The sequence below is a fragment of the Neofelis nebulosa genome, chromosome 8 (genome assembly GCF_028018385.1).
Source record: "Neofelis nebulosa isolate mNeoNeb1 chromosome 8, mNeoNeb1.pri, whole genome shotgun sequence".
In the NCBI taxonomy this organism is placed as follows: domain Eukaryota; kingdom Metazoa; phylum Chordata; class Mammalia; order Carnivora; family Felidae; genus Neofelis; species Neofelis nebulosa.
In genome coordinates this window covers 59,694,825-59,713,617 of record NC_080789.1, presented here as the reverse complement: position 1 = coordinate 59,713,617, position 18,793 = coordinate 59,694,825, and the positions used below count along the sequence as shown (strand labels likewise).

The 18,793-nt window shown below is 51.2% G+C and overlaps 1 protein-coding gene across 1 annotated transcript; it reads left to right on the top strand.

Moving 5' to 3' along the window:
- Positions 1-117: 117 nt before the first annotated feature.
- ERBB3 (erb-b2 receptor tyrosine kinase 3) lies at positions 118-18,044 on the top strand. The gene is made up of 28 exons (XM_058742405.1): positions 118-381; positions 3,857-4,008; positions 4,575-4,761; positions 5,759-5,884; positions 6,522-6,587; positions 6,992-7,110; positions 7,215-7,356; positions 7,711-7,824; positions 7,917-8,037; positions 9,003-9,076; positions 9,238-9,328; positions 9,581-9,786; positions 9,991-10,123; positions 10,332-10,422; positions 10,641-10,795; positions 11,194-11,247; positions 11,899-12,040; positions 12,642-12,761; positions 12,889-12,987; positions 13,181-13,366; positions 13,519-13,674; positions 13,914-13,989; positions 14,171-14,317; positions 14,642-14,739; positions 14,837-15,025; positions 15,188-15,259; positions 15,695-15,989; positions 16,415-18,044. The coding sequence occupies exons 1-28, from the start codon at positions 300-302 to the stop codon at positions 16,939-16,941; spliced, it is 4,020 nt and encodes a 1,339-aa protein (XP_058598388.1). The 5' UTR covers positions 118-299; the 3' UTR covers positions 16,942-18,044.
- The last annotated feature ends 749 nt before the right edge of the window (positions 18,045-18,793 follow it).

Here is an 18,793-nt window from a genome sequence, read left to right as displayed (position 1 = left end):
GGCCGGCAGCCGGAGGCTCCAGCCAGCTCCACGCCAGCCTCGCGCCGGAGGGGGCGCGGCCGTGACTCACCCCCTCCCCCTGCGCTCCCTCCTTCGCCCTCTCACAGACATACACCCCTCCCCTACTATCCCGCCCCGGACTCTGACTCCGGCTCCTATTGCAGTTTGCAACCTCCTCTGCCGCCGCTGCTAAGTCGCCGGCGGCTCAGGTGGCTCCGCTTCGATGTCCTAGTCCAGCACCCCCCCACCCCCACCCCGGGCCGGATTCGGCGGGGCTGCCTTCACCCTCTGCTGGAGTCATGAGGGCGAATGGGGCTCTGCAGGTGCTGGGCTTCTTTCTCAGCTTGGCCCGGGGCTCCGAGGTGGGCAACTCGCAGGCAGGTAAGTGGCACGAGGGCACCCGCAGCCTCGGAACCCAGGATCCGGAACCGAGTGCGCCGAATTCTGGAGGGCAGGGGCAGCGGCTGGGGCGGGGCGAGGCTGGGGGTGCCCACCCCGGGTCCGCTGGGACCACCTAGGCGGAGACCGTCAGGCTCGGGTTCTCGGCGTGGTCCGGACGGGGTCGGGATTCCTGAACCACACCCCACACACCCCCACCCCCACCCCCCCACACACACACACACACTCGCTCAGCAGCGCGTCGCCGACCCTCTAATTCGTCTCTCTCGGTGGGGCTGATGCCGAAACAGATCACACTTCTGAGGGTCCCTGTAGGGAGGGGAGCTGGGACCTCCGTTCTGTAAACGTGAGATGATGGGTGATTTAGGTCTTGGAGAAAGGGGTGGGGGGATGTCTCAGTTTGTTCCCCAACCGCGTCCCGGGGTTTCAGCACCTCCAGTTTCGTTGTTTTGCCGACAGGGCGGAGCTACGGAAGGGTTGGAGGGGGTTGTTGTTCTCTACTGTTGGAAAAACAAGACAGGCACCTCCTCTTCCGTGAGTTGGCCTGCCCTGGGAAGGGCTGAGAATAACCAAACAGCTAAGTACAGGTGACATCAGGTGAGAGGCCACGCAGAGGCCGACCTCCCTCTTTTCCTCAGGATAATAGAGTGGCAGGTCCCCGACTTGACCAACCTCGTTTTGTCAAGATCTAGATCAATTCAACTAATATTTATTGAGCAACTACTATGTATAAGGCTCTGGGCCAGGAGCTGTAGGGTCAAAGAGGTCCAATCTGTATTCCTCTTGTTTGTCTTTTTTCTCCCCAACCTGAGACCCAACAGGGCACCTCTCCTAACTTCTGAGCTTCCTGTCCTGGGAGTCCTTCCTAGACCCAGCTTCTCCCCCACCTACATTCTCTTTATTGTCTGACTCTGTCTCTCTTAGAGTCTAACAAGAATCAGATTGCTCTTCTGTTCCTCCTGTCACTCCCATGCCACTGGAGCCCACCCCTTTGGGGTATCTCTGGGATCGTGGACACCTGAGGGTGCTGGTGTTGCTCACGTTGGAGGAATCCTATTGATCTCTTCCCCTCCCCCAGACCTCAGCTTGGGGTTTGGCACAGCCAGGGCCTCTTCCCCAGAGTGGGAGTGGGAGAAACACCTGTGCTTCCCCCACAGTTGCTGGGCCTAAATTTAGACCCTGGGATCTTGAGATGTGAACACTCCCAGCTGGTGAAGGGCGGGGGTGGGGGGGGGTCTGGGGATTGGAGTGGGAGGGACTGAATAGAATGACTGTATCACTGTCCCATCCAGACCCTTGGAATATTCAATCAGGAACCCAGGAGTCCCACATCCTGGCCACCTTCCCTGAGGGAGACAGGAGGCAGGCATGGTTGGGTCTCTTTACCCTTTATCTGGATCCTGCAGCCTCTGGGCATCCGGCCCTGTCTCAGTCCTTCTATAGCCCCTTTGTCCTGGCTGTGATGGGGGTGGGGGATATTGGAGAGGAGGCCTCTGGTTGAGGAAGGGCTGGAGATTCTTGGTCTGACCCACCCCAGTGCTCTCTACCAAAGGAGTGCCCAAACCCCTCCCTGTGCCCCTGGTCCCTGGGTATTATCCCCTTCCCCCAGCCCTCCTCCCCACTCTGCCTTGTTCCTCCTTAGAGATGTTTTTCATGCTCTCTTCCCGAGGAGGCCCTTTGCTCCCTGTTTGTGTAATATGGACTTTACCCTCAGGATAGCAGGGAACTGGGACCTCTAACACTGTAGCCTTCCAGACACATAGAGTCTTCACAAACACATAAAGGCAGGTGTGATGGATAGGGCCACCTGAATACTTCCTAATAAAGAAACCCAAGGACAGAACCAGTATGGATTTCTGGGCCAGCAAGGGAGCTGTGTACATGCTTGTGTGTGTCGCAAGTGCACGTACACGCACACATCACATACGTACCCCACTTCTCTGTGCAGAAATCTTGACTCCTCCCTTATCTGGGGACAAGGGTTGGCACCTTGACTTGTAAGAGGGGTTGTCCTTCCAGGAAGGGGTTTGGGGTGGGGCTGTTCCCGAAATGACTAACCTTCCTAGTCTCTTTCCTTTCAGCCCAAGGACCCTAGAGTTCCCAGGATCCTCTGGGAGCTCCCAGCCAGTTTACCCCTCTGCTGGGTCTAGCCTACCCCGTTCCCATTGTGGGGAGCGATAGGGAATGGGAGCGCTCAAAAGTCAAGTGAGCAGACTAGGGGTGTATCTAGGAGGAGGGGTTGGGACCTCACTAATTTCCCTCCCTCCATTCCCACTCCCGCTTCCTAGGCTGCCTCCTAAACTGCCAGTGCCTCAGGGAAGGGTGGTTGGAACAGGTGGAATCTAACCCCCCCCCCACCCTCCCCACAGTCTTTCACTGAGCCAGAGGAAGGAGACAGGGGTAGGTAGGGCTTAGGGCCCAAGATTTTCCATAGCCCCTATGTCCTCCATATGTACAAGGTCAAATGAACCCCCAAGACTGGCATGCCTCGTGAGGATTGCCATGTTACAAAACTTTTTAATGAATCTTTTGACAATGGAATTGGGTGGAAGGCTTAGAATCGGGGGAAGCCTCTGCTGTTTCTCTCCAGGCTACTGTGTATTTGTCGGAAAGTGTGATGCTGAGGAGCTGGGGTGTGTTGGGACAGGGGAAGGGAGAAGGGAAGCCAGAATTTAGGAAGGGGGAAGGGGTGCAGGGTAGGCAACCAGCTCCTTATCTTCCAGCTTTAAAGACAAAGCTCACATTGACCCCCTCTCCCCACCAGAGCTCCCCCTTCTAGTGAGGTCACTTGTCTGAGGCCAAGGCTTGAGGGTGGAGGGGGGCGGGTGCTACTGAGGACAGGGTGTCTCGGGACAGGGTGGAGCAGCCCCCTCCTCCTAGATAGAATTGCCTCATTGTGGGCTGGACTGTGGCCCTGGGCACTGCCCCCACCCTCTGCCCCCATCCCACCCTCGGTAGACACAATAGGGGCTGTGTGCTAGCCCCAAAGAGATATTTATTCCAGGACCTAGAGAGAGGCAGGATGAGGGTAGAGAAGTAAGTACCCTGGTTGGAGAGGGGGAAGGGAAAAAAAGTGTAACGAAGTTGTGGTCATTTTCTAACCTCTCTGAGGAGAAAAAAAAACCTCCTACATCCTCTTTCATTAACTCCTTAGTACCCAAAGTAGCACCTGAAAGAGGCAAGAGGAGGACCTGGTGGAAAGGGGAAACCTGTTCACCTTCCTGTTCAGAGAGATAGTGAGGGGATTGTGAGAGAGGAGAGAGTTCAGGCTCTCCGTCCAACATGGGCCTTTGTGTCTGTCTCTGGGGAGGGGGAGTTAGGGGGGTGGGGTTGGAGGCATCTGCCTCTTGATCCTGTTGAATGTTACTGGAGTGGGGCAACCAAAGGGGGGGACCAAAGACCATCTGGGGGGACCGGGCTAAAAACTTGTGTCCAGCTCTCTGCCACTCTCTGCCAGTCTGTCCCGGGACTCTGAATGGGCTGAGCGTGACTGGCGATGCCGAGAACCAGTACCAGACGTTGCACAAGCTCTACGAGAGGTGTGAGGTGGTGATGGGGAACCTTGAGATTGTGCTCACAGGACACAATGCTGATCTCTCCTTCCTGCAGGTTAGAGTGCCTGACTCCCTATCTCAACCTGTTTCCCCCTTAACTCCACCCATAGAAGCCTTCATCCCTTCCTCAGGGCTATCCTCTGCTGGAGTTCAGCATTCCTAAAGCTCCAGAGTTCCTAAGATCCAAACCTGCGTGTTTATGGGGACAACGACTGGCATCTGGGACCTAGGGTCTGCCTCCGTAGCCAGGGATACACGGGAGCTGGCAATGAGAAGCGGGCAGGGGTGGCATAGTGTTCTGCAACAGGGGCTAATGTAGAGAGACCCCTGGGACCGATAGGCACTGGAAAGATCAGGAAGGGACTAAGCAAGGACCCTCCCGGCAAGAGGAGCTCTAAGAAAGAGAGGGTAGGAGACTAGAATTCCCCAGTCACTTCTGCTGCCTGTCTTCCTTTGCAGAAGGGACACGCTAGTGTGACACCAGCTCCTCCCCTACTCCAAAGTAGGAATCGGAAAGAATTTGAGGGGTTAGGGATTCCTTAATGCTTTGGGGAGGGAGAGGAGATTGAGGCTTTTTGTCCTGTTGTCCCTCCCACTGACATGGTCTCTGTTCCATCACAGTGGATCCGAGAAGTGACCGGCTATGTCCTCGTGGCCATGAATGAGTTCTCTACACTGCCACTACCCAACCTCCGGGTGGTGCGGGGGACCCAGGTCTACGATGGGAAGTTTGCCATCTTTGTCATGTTGAACTATAACACCAACTCTAGCCATGCTCTGCGCCAGCTCCGCTTTACTCAGCTCACCGGTCAGTTCCTGATGATTCCTTCTAGTCTTGCCCCTCAACCAACCTGCAGACAGGTGCCTCCTCGATGGTAACCCGAGACTGCTCACTAAGTGCCCCTTTCATGGGGCCCACCATCTTGAACATTGTAGTCTAAAGGTCCACTACTCCTTAAACCATATAGGGCCCTGATAGGGAGCAAAGGCATCTGCGGCCCAGGGGGAAGGTCCTTATGTCCCGTGGGTCTGGAGTTGGAGCTGGATCTGTTACCCACTCCTCTATCTTTACTTTTATTTTTATTAAACAAATTTTTTAATGTTTATTCACTTTTGAGAGAAAGAGAGAGGGAGAGTGAGAGAGAAAGACAGAGGCATGAGCAGGAGAGGGGCAGAGAGAGGGAGACACAGAATCTGAAGCAGGCTCCAGGCTCTGAGCCGTCAGCGCAGAGACCGACACGGGGCTTGAACTCATGGACTGCGAGATCATGACCTGAGCTGAAGTTGGATGCTTAACCTTAACCGACTGAGCCACCCAGGGGGCCCCCCGCCCCCACTCCTCTATCTTTATAGTACAGTGTAGTTTGATGTCCCTCCTTCCCCAGGAATGAGGATCCTATCTCCTCCCCCTCATAATTCCCCACAGGCTGGGGAAACATGAGAGTTAGATGCCGCATGGCTACCTTCTACTTCTCCCTGTCCCTGTCAGTTGGAAAACACACAGGTAGGGCGGGGGAAGGAGGTGGCTGAGTCAGGGATCTTCTCTCTTGCTTTCCCTTCCCCTCCCCCACTGGCTAAACCGGATTTGGACAGGTGTCTGAGGAGGCAGAAGTTTTCTTTTGGCCTGGCTCCTCCTCTACATTACAAGGCAAGCCTTTTCTGCAGTTCGGATTTAATTAGACATATTCATCTGTCCCTTCTCCCCTCTTTCTGAGTCTTGGGTGGCCTTTTGGGTTGGTGGGGTGTGTAGGGAAGAGGAGGTCTGCTGCAGCCCTTAAGCCTGTCACTTCTCTTCCCTATCTCAGAGATTCTGTCAGGGGGTGTTTATATTGAGAAGAATGATAAACTTTGTCACATGGACACAATCGACTGGAGGGACATCGTGAGGGACCGAGATGCCGAGATAGTGGTGAAGGACAATGGCAAGAGCTGTGAGTGAACATGATCAAGACTGCTCCCCTGCCCCCACCAAACCAGAGTGACCTCTTTCCCATCATCATTATATCCTTGATTCGAACCCACCTCTCCACTGAAAAAACACCTCAGGCTCCAGACCCAAGGAGCCTGCAAGGAGGGAGGAGGTCAGTCTCCTAGAATCCAAACCCTAGAAGCAATATGTGAAGAAAAGGAGCAGAAGATCTGTTACTAAGTGAGGAAGCCAGATCTTTGGGCTCCATATCCACATCTTTTTCCATTATAACATTTTCCATTCTCTCTGGAACCTACCCTTGATCAAGATCTGCTGTCCCTGTCCACTCACACATACTCCTGCTGGGTTCAGTTTGCCAAGGAGGAAACAAGTTCCTGGGTTTGGACTGGGGCTGAGCTTGGCAATTGCCCCAGACTCACCCCTTCAGCTGCCCTGTGGGTGGTATGGAGGTGTGGCTCCACCCGTTGTTGACAGGTTCACTTGAGCCCAGCCTTGCTCTGGAAGGGCAAGGAGGGACACTGCCCTGGTTCTTTGCTTCCTGGGACTGGGGTGTCTGTGTGCTGACATCATACCCTGTTGATTCAAGCAAGGCTTTCTTAGCCCTGATAGCCCTTTGTGTTGCTTTCCTTCCCAACCAGGTCCCCCCTGTCATGAGGCCTGCAAGGGGCGCTGCTGGGGTCCTAGACTGGAAGACTGCCAGACATGTGGGTTTTCTCCCTTCTAAAAACTTCAAGTTCATGCACTTTCATATCCCTGCCCACCCCAATCTATGTTAACACTGGGAGTAGGGACAAGCCTAGAGGGCAAGAGAGTGAGCAGTGGTCTCAGAATACAGTCTTTTTTTTTTTTTTAATATTTATTTATTTTTCAGAGAGACAGAGAGACAGAGTGTGAGTGGGGGAGGGGCAGAGAGAGAGGGAGACACAGAATCTGAAGCAGGCTCCAGGCTCTGAGCTGTGCGCACAGAGCCTGACATGGGGCTTGAACTCATGAACCGTGAGATAATGACCTGAGCCAAAGTCAGTCACTTAACCGACTGAGCCACCCAGGTGCCCCTCAGAATACAGTCTTAAGAGCCCTGACAGCCATGCTTTCTCTCTTTCTATAGTGACCAAGACTATCTGTGCCCCTCAGTGTAATGGTCACTGCTTTGGGCCCAACCCCAACCAGTGCTGCCATGATGAGTGTGCAGGGGGCTGCTCAGGCCCTCAGGATACAGACTGCTTTGTATGTACCACCATTTGCCTGCGTTCTGAAATGGGGATGTGGGCTTTGGGAGGAGGTAGGGGTACATACATAACGTGAGTTTTATGAATCTCCTGTGTTCCTAGGCCTGTCGACTCTTCAATGACAGTGGGGCGTGTGTACGCCAGTGTCCACAGCCTCTTGTTTACAACAAGCTAACTTTCCAGCTGGAACCCAATCCCCACACCAAGTATCAGTATGGTGGAGTTTGTGTAGCCAGCTGTCCCCGTAAGTGTCTAAGGAGAGGAACAATGGTCGTGGAAACTAGATTTTAGACAACATTTGAGGAGGTAAAAGGGATCAAGATGGGTGGTAAATAGAGGATGTGGGTTGTGATCATCTGACAACCTCCAGTGAATGATCCCTATGCCCTAGTCCCCCATCTGCTTCCCCATGATTTCTAGTAATTGCTCCTAGTTCTGAAACAAAGAGCAAAGGGCCTTTCTAATCCATAGGACAGTGCTTCAGGAGCCTTCGGTGGTAAGTCGGGGCAGATCCAGCAAAGAGCAGGAGGGAGCAAGGTTCAGTTGGTGGTTGGCAGTGTTCCTCCCTTGTCACTAATGGTGCCTTCGTCTTTCCTAGATAACTTTGTGGTAGATCAAACTTCTTGTGTCCGGGCCTGTCCTCCTGACAAGATGGAAGTAGATAAAAATGGACTCAAGATGTGTGAACCTTGTGGGGGGCTGTGCCCTAAAGGTGAGTAGGAGATGGCGAGGAGTTGGCAAAAAGACCTCCTTTCCCCAGAGACCAATCAGGCCCCGCCCACTGAGCCTCTGTTGTGTTTGCAGCCTGTGAGGGGACGGGCTCCGGGAGCCGCTTCCAGACTGTGGACTCTAGCAACATTGATGGGTTTGTGAACTGCACCAAGATCCTGGGCAACCTGGACTTTCTTATCACTGGCCTCAATGGGTTAGAGACTCTGCTTTCCTTTTCTAATCCCTCACCCCATCCAGCCCCTCACAGTTCACTACATTTGGTTCAGCACTCCATATATGCAGCTGATTAAGAATATAAGTCATAAAATTTTAAAAGTCGCACAGTACCTGACCATGCCTAACTCCGTCTCCCACCCAGGGCTTGAATCCCCTCAGAGACATCCTGAAGCAATCTGATACCATTTAGCTGAGTGGCAAGAGACAAGGACATGGTGTCCTCTTTTTTTTTTTTTTTTTTAAGATTTTAGTTTTAAGTAATCTCTACAACCAACGTGGGGCTCGAACTCACAACCCTAAGATCAAGAGTCTCATGTTCCACCGACTGAGGCAGCCAGGTGCCCCTGCCTGAATCAGTTTTTTTTTTATGTTTCTTTCTTTATTTTTGAGAGAGAGAGAGGGAGACAAAGAATGCCAAACAGACTCTGCACCCTCAGCGTGAAACTCGACGCTGGGCCCAAACCCATGAACTCGAGATCATGACCTGAGCTAAAATCAAGAGTCTTACACTTAACCAACTGAGCCACCCAGGAACCCCCTAAATCAGTTATTTAACGAGAGTTGCCACATGATGGTTTTCTAATTCCATTAGTCCTTTTACATTTATTTGTTGGCATTTCAGTGTTAGGAAGAGTCTCCCCTTCCCATTTATTTGTTTATTCAATAATACCTATTTCATTCAATTTTTTATAATCTTTTACAGTCATTATTTTGGTGTTCAGTTATCTCTGAACTGGCCAATGGGGGCACTTCCATACCGTTTGGCATCTTATGATGCTGTAAACTCATGTTATATTTTTCCTGCCCTAGCCCTTTCTCCAAGGAGCCCTGTTCCTTTTCAGTGGAGGATGGTGTTTAGAAACTAAGTTCTGAGCCTAGGCATGCTTGTTGCTACTGGGTTCTACCTCTACTTTGTCAACTGGTTTTTACTATTCTTTCCAGCGACCCCTGGCACAAGATCCCTGCCCTGGACCCTGAGAAGCTCAATGTCTTCCGGACAGTACGGGAGATCACAGGTGAGTGATCTTGTCTGAGAGGAATAGGTAAACCACTGGCACAAATTGCTACGTAACCACTTATAAAATCATGTCCCAAGCAACAGGGGAAGGACCAATAGAACCTGAGAAAGCAAGCGGCAAAGATTTCCCTGCTCACATACTTCTCTCTGGCCCCCCAGGTTACCTGAACATCCAATCCTGGCCTCCCCACATGCACAACTTCAGTGTCTTTTCCAACCTGACAACCATTGGGGGCAGGAGCCTCTACAAGTGAGTAGTAAAGAGTGTGGAGGTAATAGCATCTCCAGGCAATGAACCCCGTTTCATAGGCATCCTTGCGTGAAGTACAAGGTGTTGTGTCATACAGCAGTCCCAAAGGATCTGCCAGTCTGAAGAAGAAAAGGCAAAAGGAAGGGGTGTCCGTCTCAGTGATCTGACTGGCCCAGAGCAAATTTGTTGAATGAACATGAATCCACTGCATGGTCATTTTTCCCCCTTCTCATCCTGTCTCCTTGTTCTCAGCCGGGGCTTCTCTTTGTTGATCATGAAGAACTTGAATATAACATCGTTGGGCCTCCGATCTTTGAAAGAAATCAGTGCCGGGCGTATCTACATAAGCGCCAATAGGCAGCTGTGCTACCACCATTCTCTGAACTGGACCCGGCTGCTGCGGGGGCCTCCGGAAGAGAGACTAGACATCAAACATAACCGGCCCCGCAGAGACTGCGGTGAGGGACACAACCCCCAGGGTGGTGGGAAGAGGAGGTCAGGGAGGAGAGAGTACAGTGTAAGGACTGTCCGCCCCGGAAGTAGAAGGGATGGGGGTGGAACCAAGGAGAGGGGTATGTCGAGCTGGAGGCGATTATGAGGAAGAGTTCCAAAGAGGGCATGTTAGAGCTCTGACTCCTCCTAACTCACCCTTTCCTTTCCAGTGGCAGAGGGCAAAGTATGTGATCCCCTGTGCTCCTCTGGGGGATGCTGGGGCCCAGGTCCTGGTCAGTGCCTATCCTGTCGAAACTACAGCCGAGGCGGTGTCTGTGTGACCCACTGCAACTTTCTGAATGGGTAATAGTGAGGGGCGAGAGAGTCAAGAAGGGATGGGGGGGGGGGCGGTTGGGACCCCGGGATGGAGCTGTTCAGGTGGCACCTGAAAGCCGTTAGATGACTCTGCATATGCTTTGGTGGGAATGAAGAAGGGGACCCTGTGGTTGGGGGGTCAGGAAGTAAAGGTCAGGACTTAGAAGTGACCCCCTCCTTTAACCCTCCATTGCAGGGAGCCTCGTGAGTTTTCCCATGAGGCTGAATGCTTCTCCTGTCACCCGGAGTGCCAACCCATGGAGGGTAGTGCCACATGCAATGGCTCGGTACGGTAGCAACACCAGGATCTCTAAGGGAGAGAGGGCAAGGACAACACTTGAAGGTCCTGGGAATGATATGGCCAAATCCCAAGGCCAACACAGGGAGGCCAGATAACACTAGGGTCTATGGGTGAAGCCTCTTGAATGGCTGGGTTGGTCCTTGCTGGGAGGTATGAAATTGACATTGGCATCCCATCCTTCCCGCCCTTCTCTCTTCCACCCAGGGCTCTGATGCATGTGCTCAGTGTGCCCATTTTCGAGATGGGCCTCACTGTGTGAGCAGCTGCCCCTATGGAGTCCTTGGTGCCAAGGGCCCCATCTACAAGTATCCAGATTCTCAGAATGAATGTCGGCCCTGCCATGAGAACTGCACCCAGGGGTCAGTGATGAGCTGATGTGGGGGGAAGGGGAGAACATAAAACTAGGGGGAAAGTAGAGGGTAAAGGGAGCCGAAAGAAGAAAGGAACTATGACTTAAGAATCACTCTCAGCTGCATAATGAAGGATTGGAGAAAGGGAATCTCAGTAACAGCATACAATTATACCACAGTTTTGAGAACCTGGAATAATCCCAGCTCAGGGGAGTTTCATTCAAGAGAGGGACTCAGGAAGGGTTGGTAAGCTAGAGATGGGGGCCATGTCTTGGGATATGATTTGGGCTCCAGGATGGGACACTATGGTAGGATCTGAAACAGTGTTGTATGTTGAGGCTGTCAGAATTGAGCTTCCTATGGGAGTCTCCCAAGCTCCCATTTAAGGAGGTGACTTTGTTCTCCAGGTGTAAGGGACCAGAGCTACAAGACTGTTTAGGCCAAACACCAGCACTGATCAGGTATGATGGGCTTGGAGATTAGGAAGCTGGGGATATTTGGGAGAGAAGCTAGGGAGGCGGCAGTTACCTGCTGGGAAGAGATGACTCTATTCATTTTGACCTTCTATATACACCACTATCACTGGACTCAGAGACGCAAGAATCCAGGCTTCTGGCCTTCCCTTCTGAAAATTAGCTTGTAGTAGCCTCAGGAGGTCCAGATTTAGGCTAACCCTTTCAGTGCTCAAGGACATGTGTATGTGTGAATGTTAATTTCTTGTCCCAGATCTGTACCATAAATGACATTTGTTTTTTTGTTTTGTTTTATTTTGGTTATTGTTGTTTTAAAGGATGTTTGTTTGTTTGTTTGTTTATTTATTTATTTATTTATTTAAAGGGAGAGAGAGAGAGTGCAAGCAGGGGAAGGGCAGAGAGAGAGAGAGAGAGAGAGAGAGAGAGAGAGAGAGAGAGAGAGAGAGAATCCAAGCAGGCTCCACACTATCAGTGTGGAGCCTGACACGGGGCTTGAATTCCCTAACTGTGAGATCATGACCTGAGCCAGAATCAAGAGTCTGACACTTAATTGATTGAACCACCCAGGTGCTCCGGCATAGGTGATATTTGTAAGGGAGGTGTAGGCCTAGGATAATGCTGGGCTTCTCTATCCCACAGCAAAACCCATCTGGCAATGGGTTTAACAGTGGTAGTAGGATTGGCAGTGGTTTTCCTGATCCTGGGAGGCACTTTTCTCTATTTGCGTGGGCGCCGGATTCAGAATAAGAGGGCTATGAGGCGCTACTTGGAACGGGGTGAGGTAAGTGCCTAGCCTAATCTTGAAAGGTACCCCATACCATCACTCTTTAAGAGCCTCCTTTCCCAGAGATTTGATCCTTTTCTTCAAGGAGGTAGTATGGCCCATTAGAAAGAACTCTGGCCAGAGAAATGGGAGACATGCATCCTAGTCCTGATTTTGCCATTAATTTGCCACATGATTTTGAAGTTACTTTCCTTCTCTGTGCCTCATTTTATGCACATGTACACGAGAAATAACATTCATCCTTACAGAATGGCTGTAAGGGTGAAAGGGGCTGATGTATGTGGAAATGCTTTGGAAAGCATAGGGAACTGTAAAGAAGTATTCAAGGTGACAGCATTAACAACTCTTCCCCCTTCCCTCCATCAAAGGGGAAACCCAACCCTCTTAATTGCTGGTCTCATGAACACAAAAAACTTCCTCAGTCCTTAGGGTCTGTTACTCCCCAATAAGCTTGCAACGCTTCTTAAGACTAAAGACAATTCCTCTTCTTGCTCCCACCCCTTTGGGCTTTGTGGCTCTGAGCATCCACCTATAGGGAGAGAGTTGGGAGTGGGGCATGGCAATGGGCTTGAGTATTTTCTTCCCTTCTGCTCCTCAGAGCATAGAACCTCTGGATCCCAGTGAGAAGGCTAACAAAGTCTTGGCCAGAATCTTCAAAGAAACAGAGCTGAGGAAGCTTAAAGTGCTTGGCTCGGGCGTCTTTGGAACTGTGCACAAAGTGAGTGGCCTGCAGAAAGTCTGTGGAGGAGGAGGGGAAAGATCTAGGGTGAAGGAGAGAAAGATTGAGAGAAAGGGCTAGCCTGGGGAGAATGACCTTTGGCTGACTCCTGTCCAAAACTTCTTAGGGAGTGTGGATTCCTGAGGGTGAATCAATCAAGATTCCAGTCTGCATTAAAGTCATTGAGGATAAGAGTGGACGGCAAAGTTTTCAAGATGTGACAGACGTAAGTGAGGGAAGGGTGTTCTGTATGCCACTGCAAAAGAGGTCAATATTAGAAACGCTTATGTAAAGGCATGGTCCTGTGTCAGTAAGTACTGTTAACCATACTGATGTCCTTGAATGTTGGGATAGCCCTGATCTGGGTGTACGTATGTGGACCTGTTTGATCCCTGGATAACCCCTCTTGTGTCTCTTAGCACATGCTGGCCATTGGTAGCCTAGACCATGCCCACATTGTACGGCTGCTGGGACTGTGCCCAGGGTCATCTCTGCAGCTTGTCACTCAGTACTTGCCTCTGGGCTCCCTGCTGGATCACGTGAGACAACACCGTGGAGCACTGGGGCCCCAGCTGCTGCTCAACTGGGGAGTACAGATTGCCAAGGTGAGAGGAACCTGGAGGAGTCCTATGACTGAACTGCCTGACTGATGGCTGGCAGGGAGTTGAAATTCGGAGAGGTGCCTTTAGGGTTTGGGATGATTCTGGATCTCAAGGAGCAACTCCCCCAACCTTGAGAATACTTCCTTCCTCTGTAGGGTATGTACTACCTTGAGGAGCATGGTATGGTGCATAGGAACTTGGCTGCCCGAAATGTGCTACTGAAGTCACCCAGTCAGGTTCAGGTGGCAGATTTTGGGGTGGCGGACCTGCTGCCCCCTGACGATAAGCAGCTACTACACAGTGAGGCCAAGGTGAGGTGACACAAAGGGCTGGGTAAGGAGGTGGGGGTGGAGTGAAGCATGGGGACAGGAAGCAGTCAGTGGTCTCCTTCAGAGGCAAAGAGATGCTTCATGGTAAGTTCAAGGAGAGGAACTTGGAGATGCCAGAAGTACGAGTTCAGAAAGCAACAGAGAAAAGAGTGATAGAGAACTTGGGGTTTAGAAGTGCTAAGAAAATTTTTAGAAATCAACTTTTGCCTTCAATTCCCCAGACTCCAATTAAGTGGATGGCCCTCGAGAGTATCCATTTTGGGAAATACACACACCAGAGTGACGTCTGGAGCTATGGTCAGTCCATCTGGATACCCTCCATATCATCACTGGCCCAAATCCCATAGTTGCCTTTTGAGAGACCCCTTAGAATTTCTAGGCCCTTCGGATCCTTGTGTTAGATTAAATTCTGCCTCCCCTTAGTCTTCCTGCCATGTCTACTATTTTGCCATCAACTAGTCATGTCTTCCTATACCAGGAGTGACAGTTTGGGAGCTGATGACCTTTGGGGCAGAGCCCTATGCTGGGCTACGACTGGCTGAAGTACCTGACCTGCTAGAGAAGGGGGAGCGATTGGCGCAGCCTCAGATCTGTACCATTGATGTGTACATGGTCATGGTCAAGTGTGAGTTACCTGCTGATCCTAGCCTTTTTTTTTTTTTTTTTACATGTTTATTTCTTTATTTTGAGAAAGAGTGGGAGTACGAGCAGGGGAGGGGCAGAGAGAGAGGGAAAGAGAATCCCAAGCAGGCTCTGTGCTGGCAGCATAGAGCCCGACTCAGGGCTCAGTCTCACGAACCGTGAGACCATGACCTGCGCCAAAATCAAAAGTTGGATGTTCAACCTCCTGAGCCATCCACGCACCCCTGATCCCCCAGCCATTTTCTAACTGACTTCCCTCCCTACTCCACTTCCCTCTTATGGCTCTACTTCTACATCTTACCCCTAGGTTGGATGATTGATGAGAATATTCGCCCAACCTTTAAAGAACTAGCCAATGAGTTTACCAGGATGGCCCGAGACCCACCACGGTATCTGGTCATAAAGGTGAGAAGGAACTAGTTGTTGTCAAGGAGATCTAGAGGAAAGCAGACTTGGCAGGGCAGGAACGAGGATCCACCTTAACCATCACCTGTCCCTACAGAGAGAAAGTGGGCCTGGAATACCCCCTGGGGCAGAACCCCCTGCTCTGACAAACAAGGAACTGGAGGAAGTGGAGCTGGAGCCAGAACTTGAGCTGGACCTGGACTTGGAATCAGAGGAGGATGGCCTGGCAGCCACACTAGGCTCTGCTCTCAGCCTGCCAGTTGGAACACTTAATCGGCCCCGTGGGGTAAGGAACTTCCCAGCGCTTCAAGACTTTCTGCACCCTGAGCCCTCTACGTACCTGCACCCTCATGAACCCCACTGATACCTAGATTAACTACTCAAAGGCCCCCATGGTGAGTAGATTTCTCCCTTAATCAAACCTCTTCTTCACTTTTTTTCATCCTAGAGCCAGAGCCTTTTAAGCCCATCATCTGGCTATATGCCTATGAACCAGGGTAATCTTGGGGAGGCCTGCCAGGTAAGGTCTGTCTCTTTGAGGGGCTACTGCGAGGCTAGGTGGCAGTGTCTTAGGATCCATAGGGGCAGTGTGGGACACTTTAGAAACATTTTAGGGTTTTCTGTTTTGTTTTTTGTGGGTTTTTTTAAGTATTTATTTTTGAGAGAGAGACGGTGCGAGCAGGGGAGGGGGAATGGGAGAGAGGGAGACACAGAATTTGAAGCAGGCTCCAAGGTGTCTGCACAGAGCCCAATGCAGGGCTCAAACCTATGAACTGTGGGATCATGACCTGAGCTGAAGTGGGATGCTTAACTGACTGGGCCACCTAGGCGCCCCAAAACCTTTGAGGTTCAATCAGTGTCCTACAAAAAAAGAAGGCTATGAACAACCCAGTCTCCTAAACAAATATCTCTTTCCTTGTCTCTGTGTAAATCTCTGTTTTACTTTCCTCCTTAGGAGTCTGCAGTCTGTGGGGGTGGTGAGCGGTGTCCCCGTCCAGTCTCCCTGCACCCACTGCCACGGGGACGCCTGGCATCAGAGTCTTCAGAAGGCCATGTGACAGGCTCTGAGGCTGAGCTCCAGGAGAAGGTGTCAATGTGTAGGAGCCGGAGCCGGAGCCCACGGCCACGTGGAGACAGTGCCTACCATTCCCAGCGCCACAGCCTGCTCACTCCTGTCACCCCACTCTCCCCACCAGGATTAGAGGAAGAGGATGTCAATGGATATGTCATGCCAGATGCACACCTCAAAGGTGCCTGACTCTTCCTAGGGTGTTCCTCAGATCTTTCTCTAATCCTTTCCCCAGGCTTATCCTAATCCTTTTATCTTCTCTGATCTTTTTTAACTTTATTTTTGAGAGAGAGCTAGGGAGAGAGAGCACTGCTCTTGCAAGCAGGGGAGGGGCAGAGAGAGAGACAGACAGACAGACAGACAGACAGTCCCAGACAGGCTCCACACTGTCAGCACAGAGCCCGATGTGGGGCTGGATCCCATGAACCTGGAGATCATGACCTGAGCCGAAATCAAGAGTTGGATGCTTAACTCACTGAGCCACCCAGGCGCCCCTTGTCTTCTCTGATCTTATCCCTCCCTTTTCATTTTTTCCTAACTTTCCCCCACTTCCCACTGCCTACTACCATGTTCTCCACATACCTAGCCTCTCTTCTCAATCTCCAGGTACTCCCTCCTCCCGGGAGGGCACCCTTTCTTCAGTGGGCCTCAGTTCTGTCCTGGGTACTGAAGAAGAAGATGAAGATGAGGAATATGAATACATGAACCGGAGAAGAAGGCACAGTCCGCCTCGTCCCCCTAGGCCCAGCTCTCTTGAGGAGCTGGGTTATGAGTACATGGATGTGGGATCAGACCTCAGCGCTTCCCTGGGCAGCACACAGAGTTGCCCACTCAACCCTGTGCCAATCATGGCCACTGCTGGCACAACCCCGGATGAGGACTATGAATATATGAATCGGCGACATGGTGGGGGAGCTCCTGGGGGAGATTATGCAGCTATGGGGGCCTGCCCAGCAGCTGAACAAGGGTATGAAGAGATGAGAGCTTTCCAGGGGCCTGGACACCATGCCCCCCATGTCCACTGTGCCCGCCTCAAAACTCTACGTAGTTTAGAAGCCACTGACTCCGCTTTTGATAACCCTGATTACTGGCACAGCAGGCTTTTCCCCAAGGCTAATGCTCAGAGAACATAACCCCTGCTTCCTAAAGCACTCAGGGAGCATTTCATGGCAGCTAGTGCCTCTAGAGGGTACTCGTCTTCTCCCTAGCCCCTCCCTCACAGGTCTCAGCCCCATTTCCCCAGTCCCAGACAATTCCATTCAACCCTTGGAGGCTTTTAAACACTTTGACACAAAATTCTTATGGTATGTAGCCAGCTGTGCACTTTTCTTCTCTTTCCCATTCCTGGGAAAGGAGGTTTTCCCTATTTTGTGTGCTTTCCTAATCCCATTCCTCAGCTTCCTCAGGGGGACTCCCTGGAGATATGAAGGATTACTCCCATGTCCCTTTTTTTCAGACTCTGACTTGTTGAGATTAGGCTTTAAAGTGTGCTTGTGTTTCCCATCAGACTCCTAAGGAAGAGGAAACAGGGGTACCCGGGCAGGGGAAAGTAAAATTTATGACTCAGTCCCCTGGAAAGAATGGAAAGCTTCAAATCTTGAGTGAAGAAAGAGATTGCGCATAGATATTACTATTAATTGAGCATTTACAATGCCAGCCATCATCCTAAAGTTTACCTACATTATCTCACCTGATCCTTACAACAGTTCTGTGAGCTAGGGATTATCCCATTTCACACAAAAAGGAAACTGAGCCTTAAAGAGATTAAGTAAGTGGCAGGTTCAGGATTCGGAATCGTCCAATGCAGGTTTTCTTACTGTAAGATATCAAGGAAAACTGATATAAGTCAGAGTCCTTGTAAGGGGCGTTGTCTTCTTATTTTTGCACTGAATCAAGCCCAACAACCACAGCCTCCTCCTACACCCAGGCTTCTCATCTCAGGAAGTGGGGGTAATGGGGTGGTCAGAAGGAAAAATAACTGGACATTTTTGTGTAAACCATAACCTACATGTGCTGTAAATGATCACTTCTCACCCAAGGGACAGATCATAACGGTCCCAAGAGCCACTTTTAGGGTCTATTCTCATCCAGTAGTGGGAAGTTTCCAGTTGGAACAGAAAGAGGACCCAGCTTCAGGCCTCTGTCCCCTTGGATGGGAAACGGGGTGTCTTTTGTATCCGTGAAGTTTTTTGTTTTGTTTTTATACATGCTTGAATAAAAATACCAAAGTTTTTCAGCTTCCCGACTGTCAAATGAAGAAGACATTTAGTGTGTGGGATAGATCATCCCTTTGCTCTTCAGCAATGTATAGCTACCAACCACAGCATGCCGCCTTGTGTCTTCTGACAGTCCTACTACTCTGTCCCTTGCAGCTTTCTCCAGCCCTACGTTTCTGAAGACAAGCATAACACACAGTCCTTTTCATTTAAGGCTTTTACTAGAAATCTCTACAGGGCAGCCACTTGGGAATAACAAAAACAAGAAAACCCACGTTTGGGAAAATAAGAAAGCCCGATAGATGTGGTCTCTCAAGAGATGGAACACTAAAACTCCCATATGTTTCAGAACTCTCATTCTCTTGAAAAAGTCTGTATCAACACTTCCCTCAAAGTGTTGCCATCAAAGCCTACTGTTGGAGCAATGGTGCCATCTTCAGTGGGAGTCTGGCCTCCGGACTATAGCTGCCCAGTTAGCCCCTACTCCTTGTACTCTTGGTCTCCTTCCATAGGAGTTCCATAGTTCTTGCCCCTCCCCGTTCTCCCAGCACCGGAGGATGATTGGACCGGCTGAGCCGGTCCCGCCAGCCGCTCCAGGGATCCGAGGAAGGGCGCACCCAGCCTCCCTGCCCTTAATGTAGCCACTCCCTCCTCGCCTGGGTTCCACCCTGCTCCACCCAGCCCCGCTGTAGCTCCGCCTCTTCTCCCTTAGCCCGCCCCTCTCTATTAGGGGTTCTCGCTCCGTGCTCCTGGTGGATGTGGTTTTTCC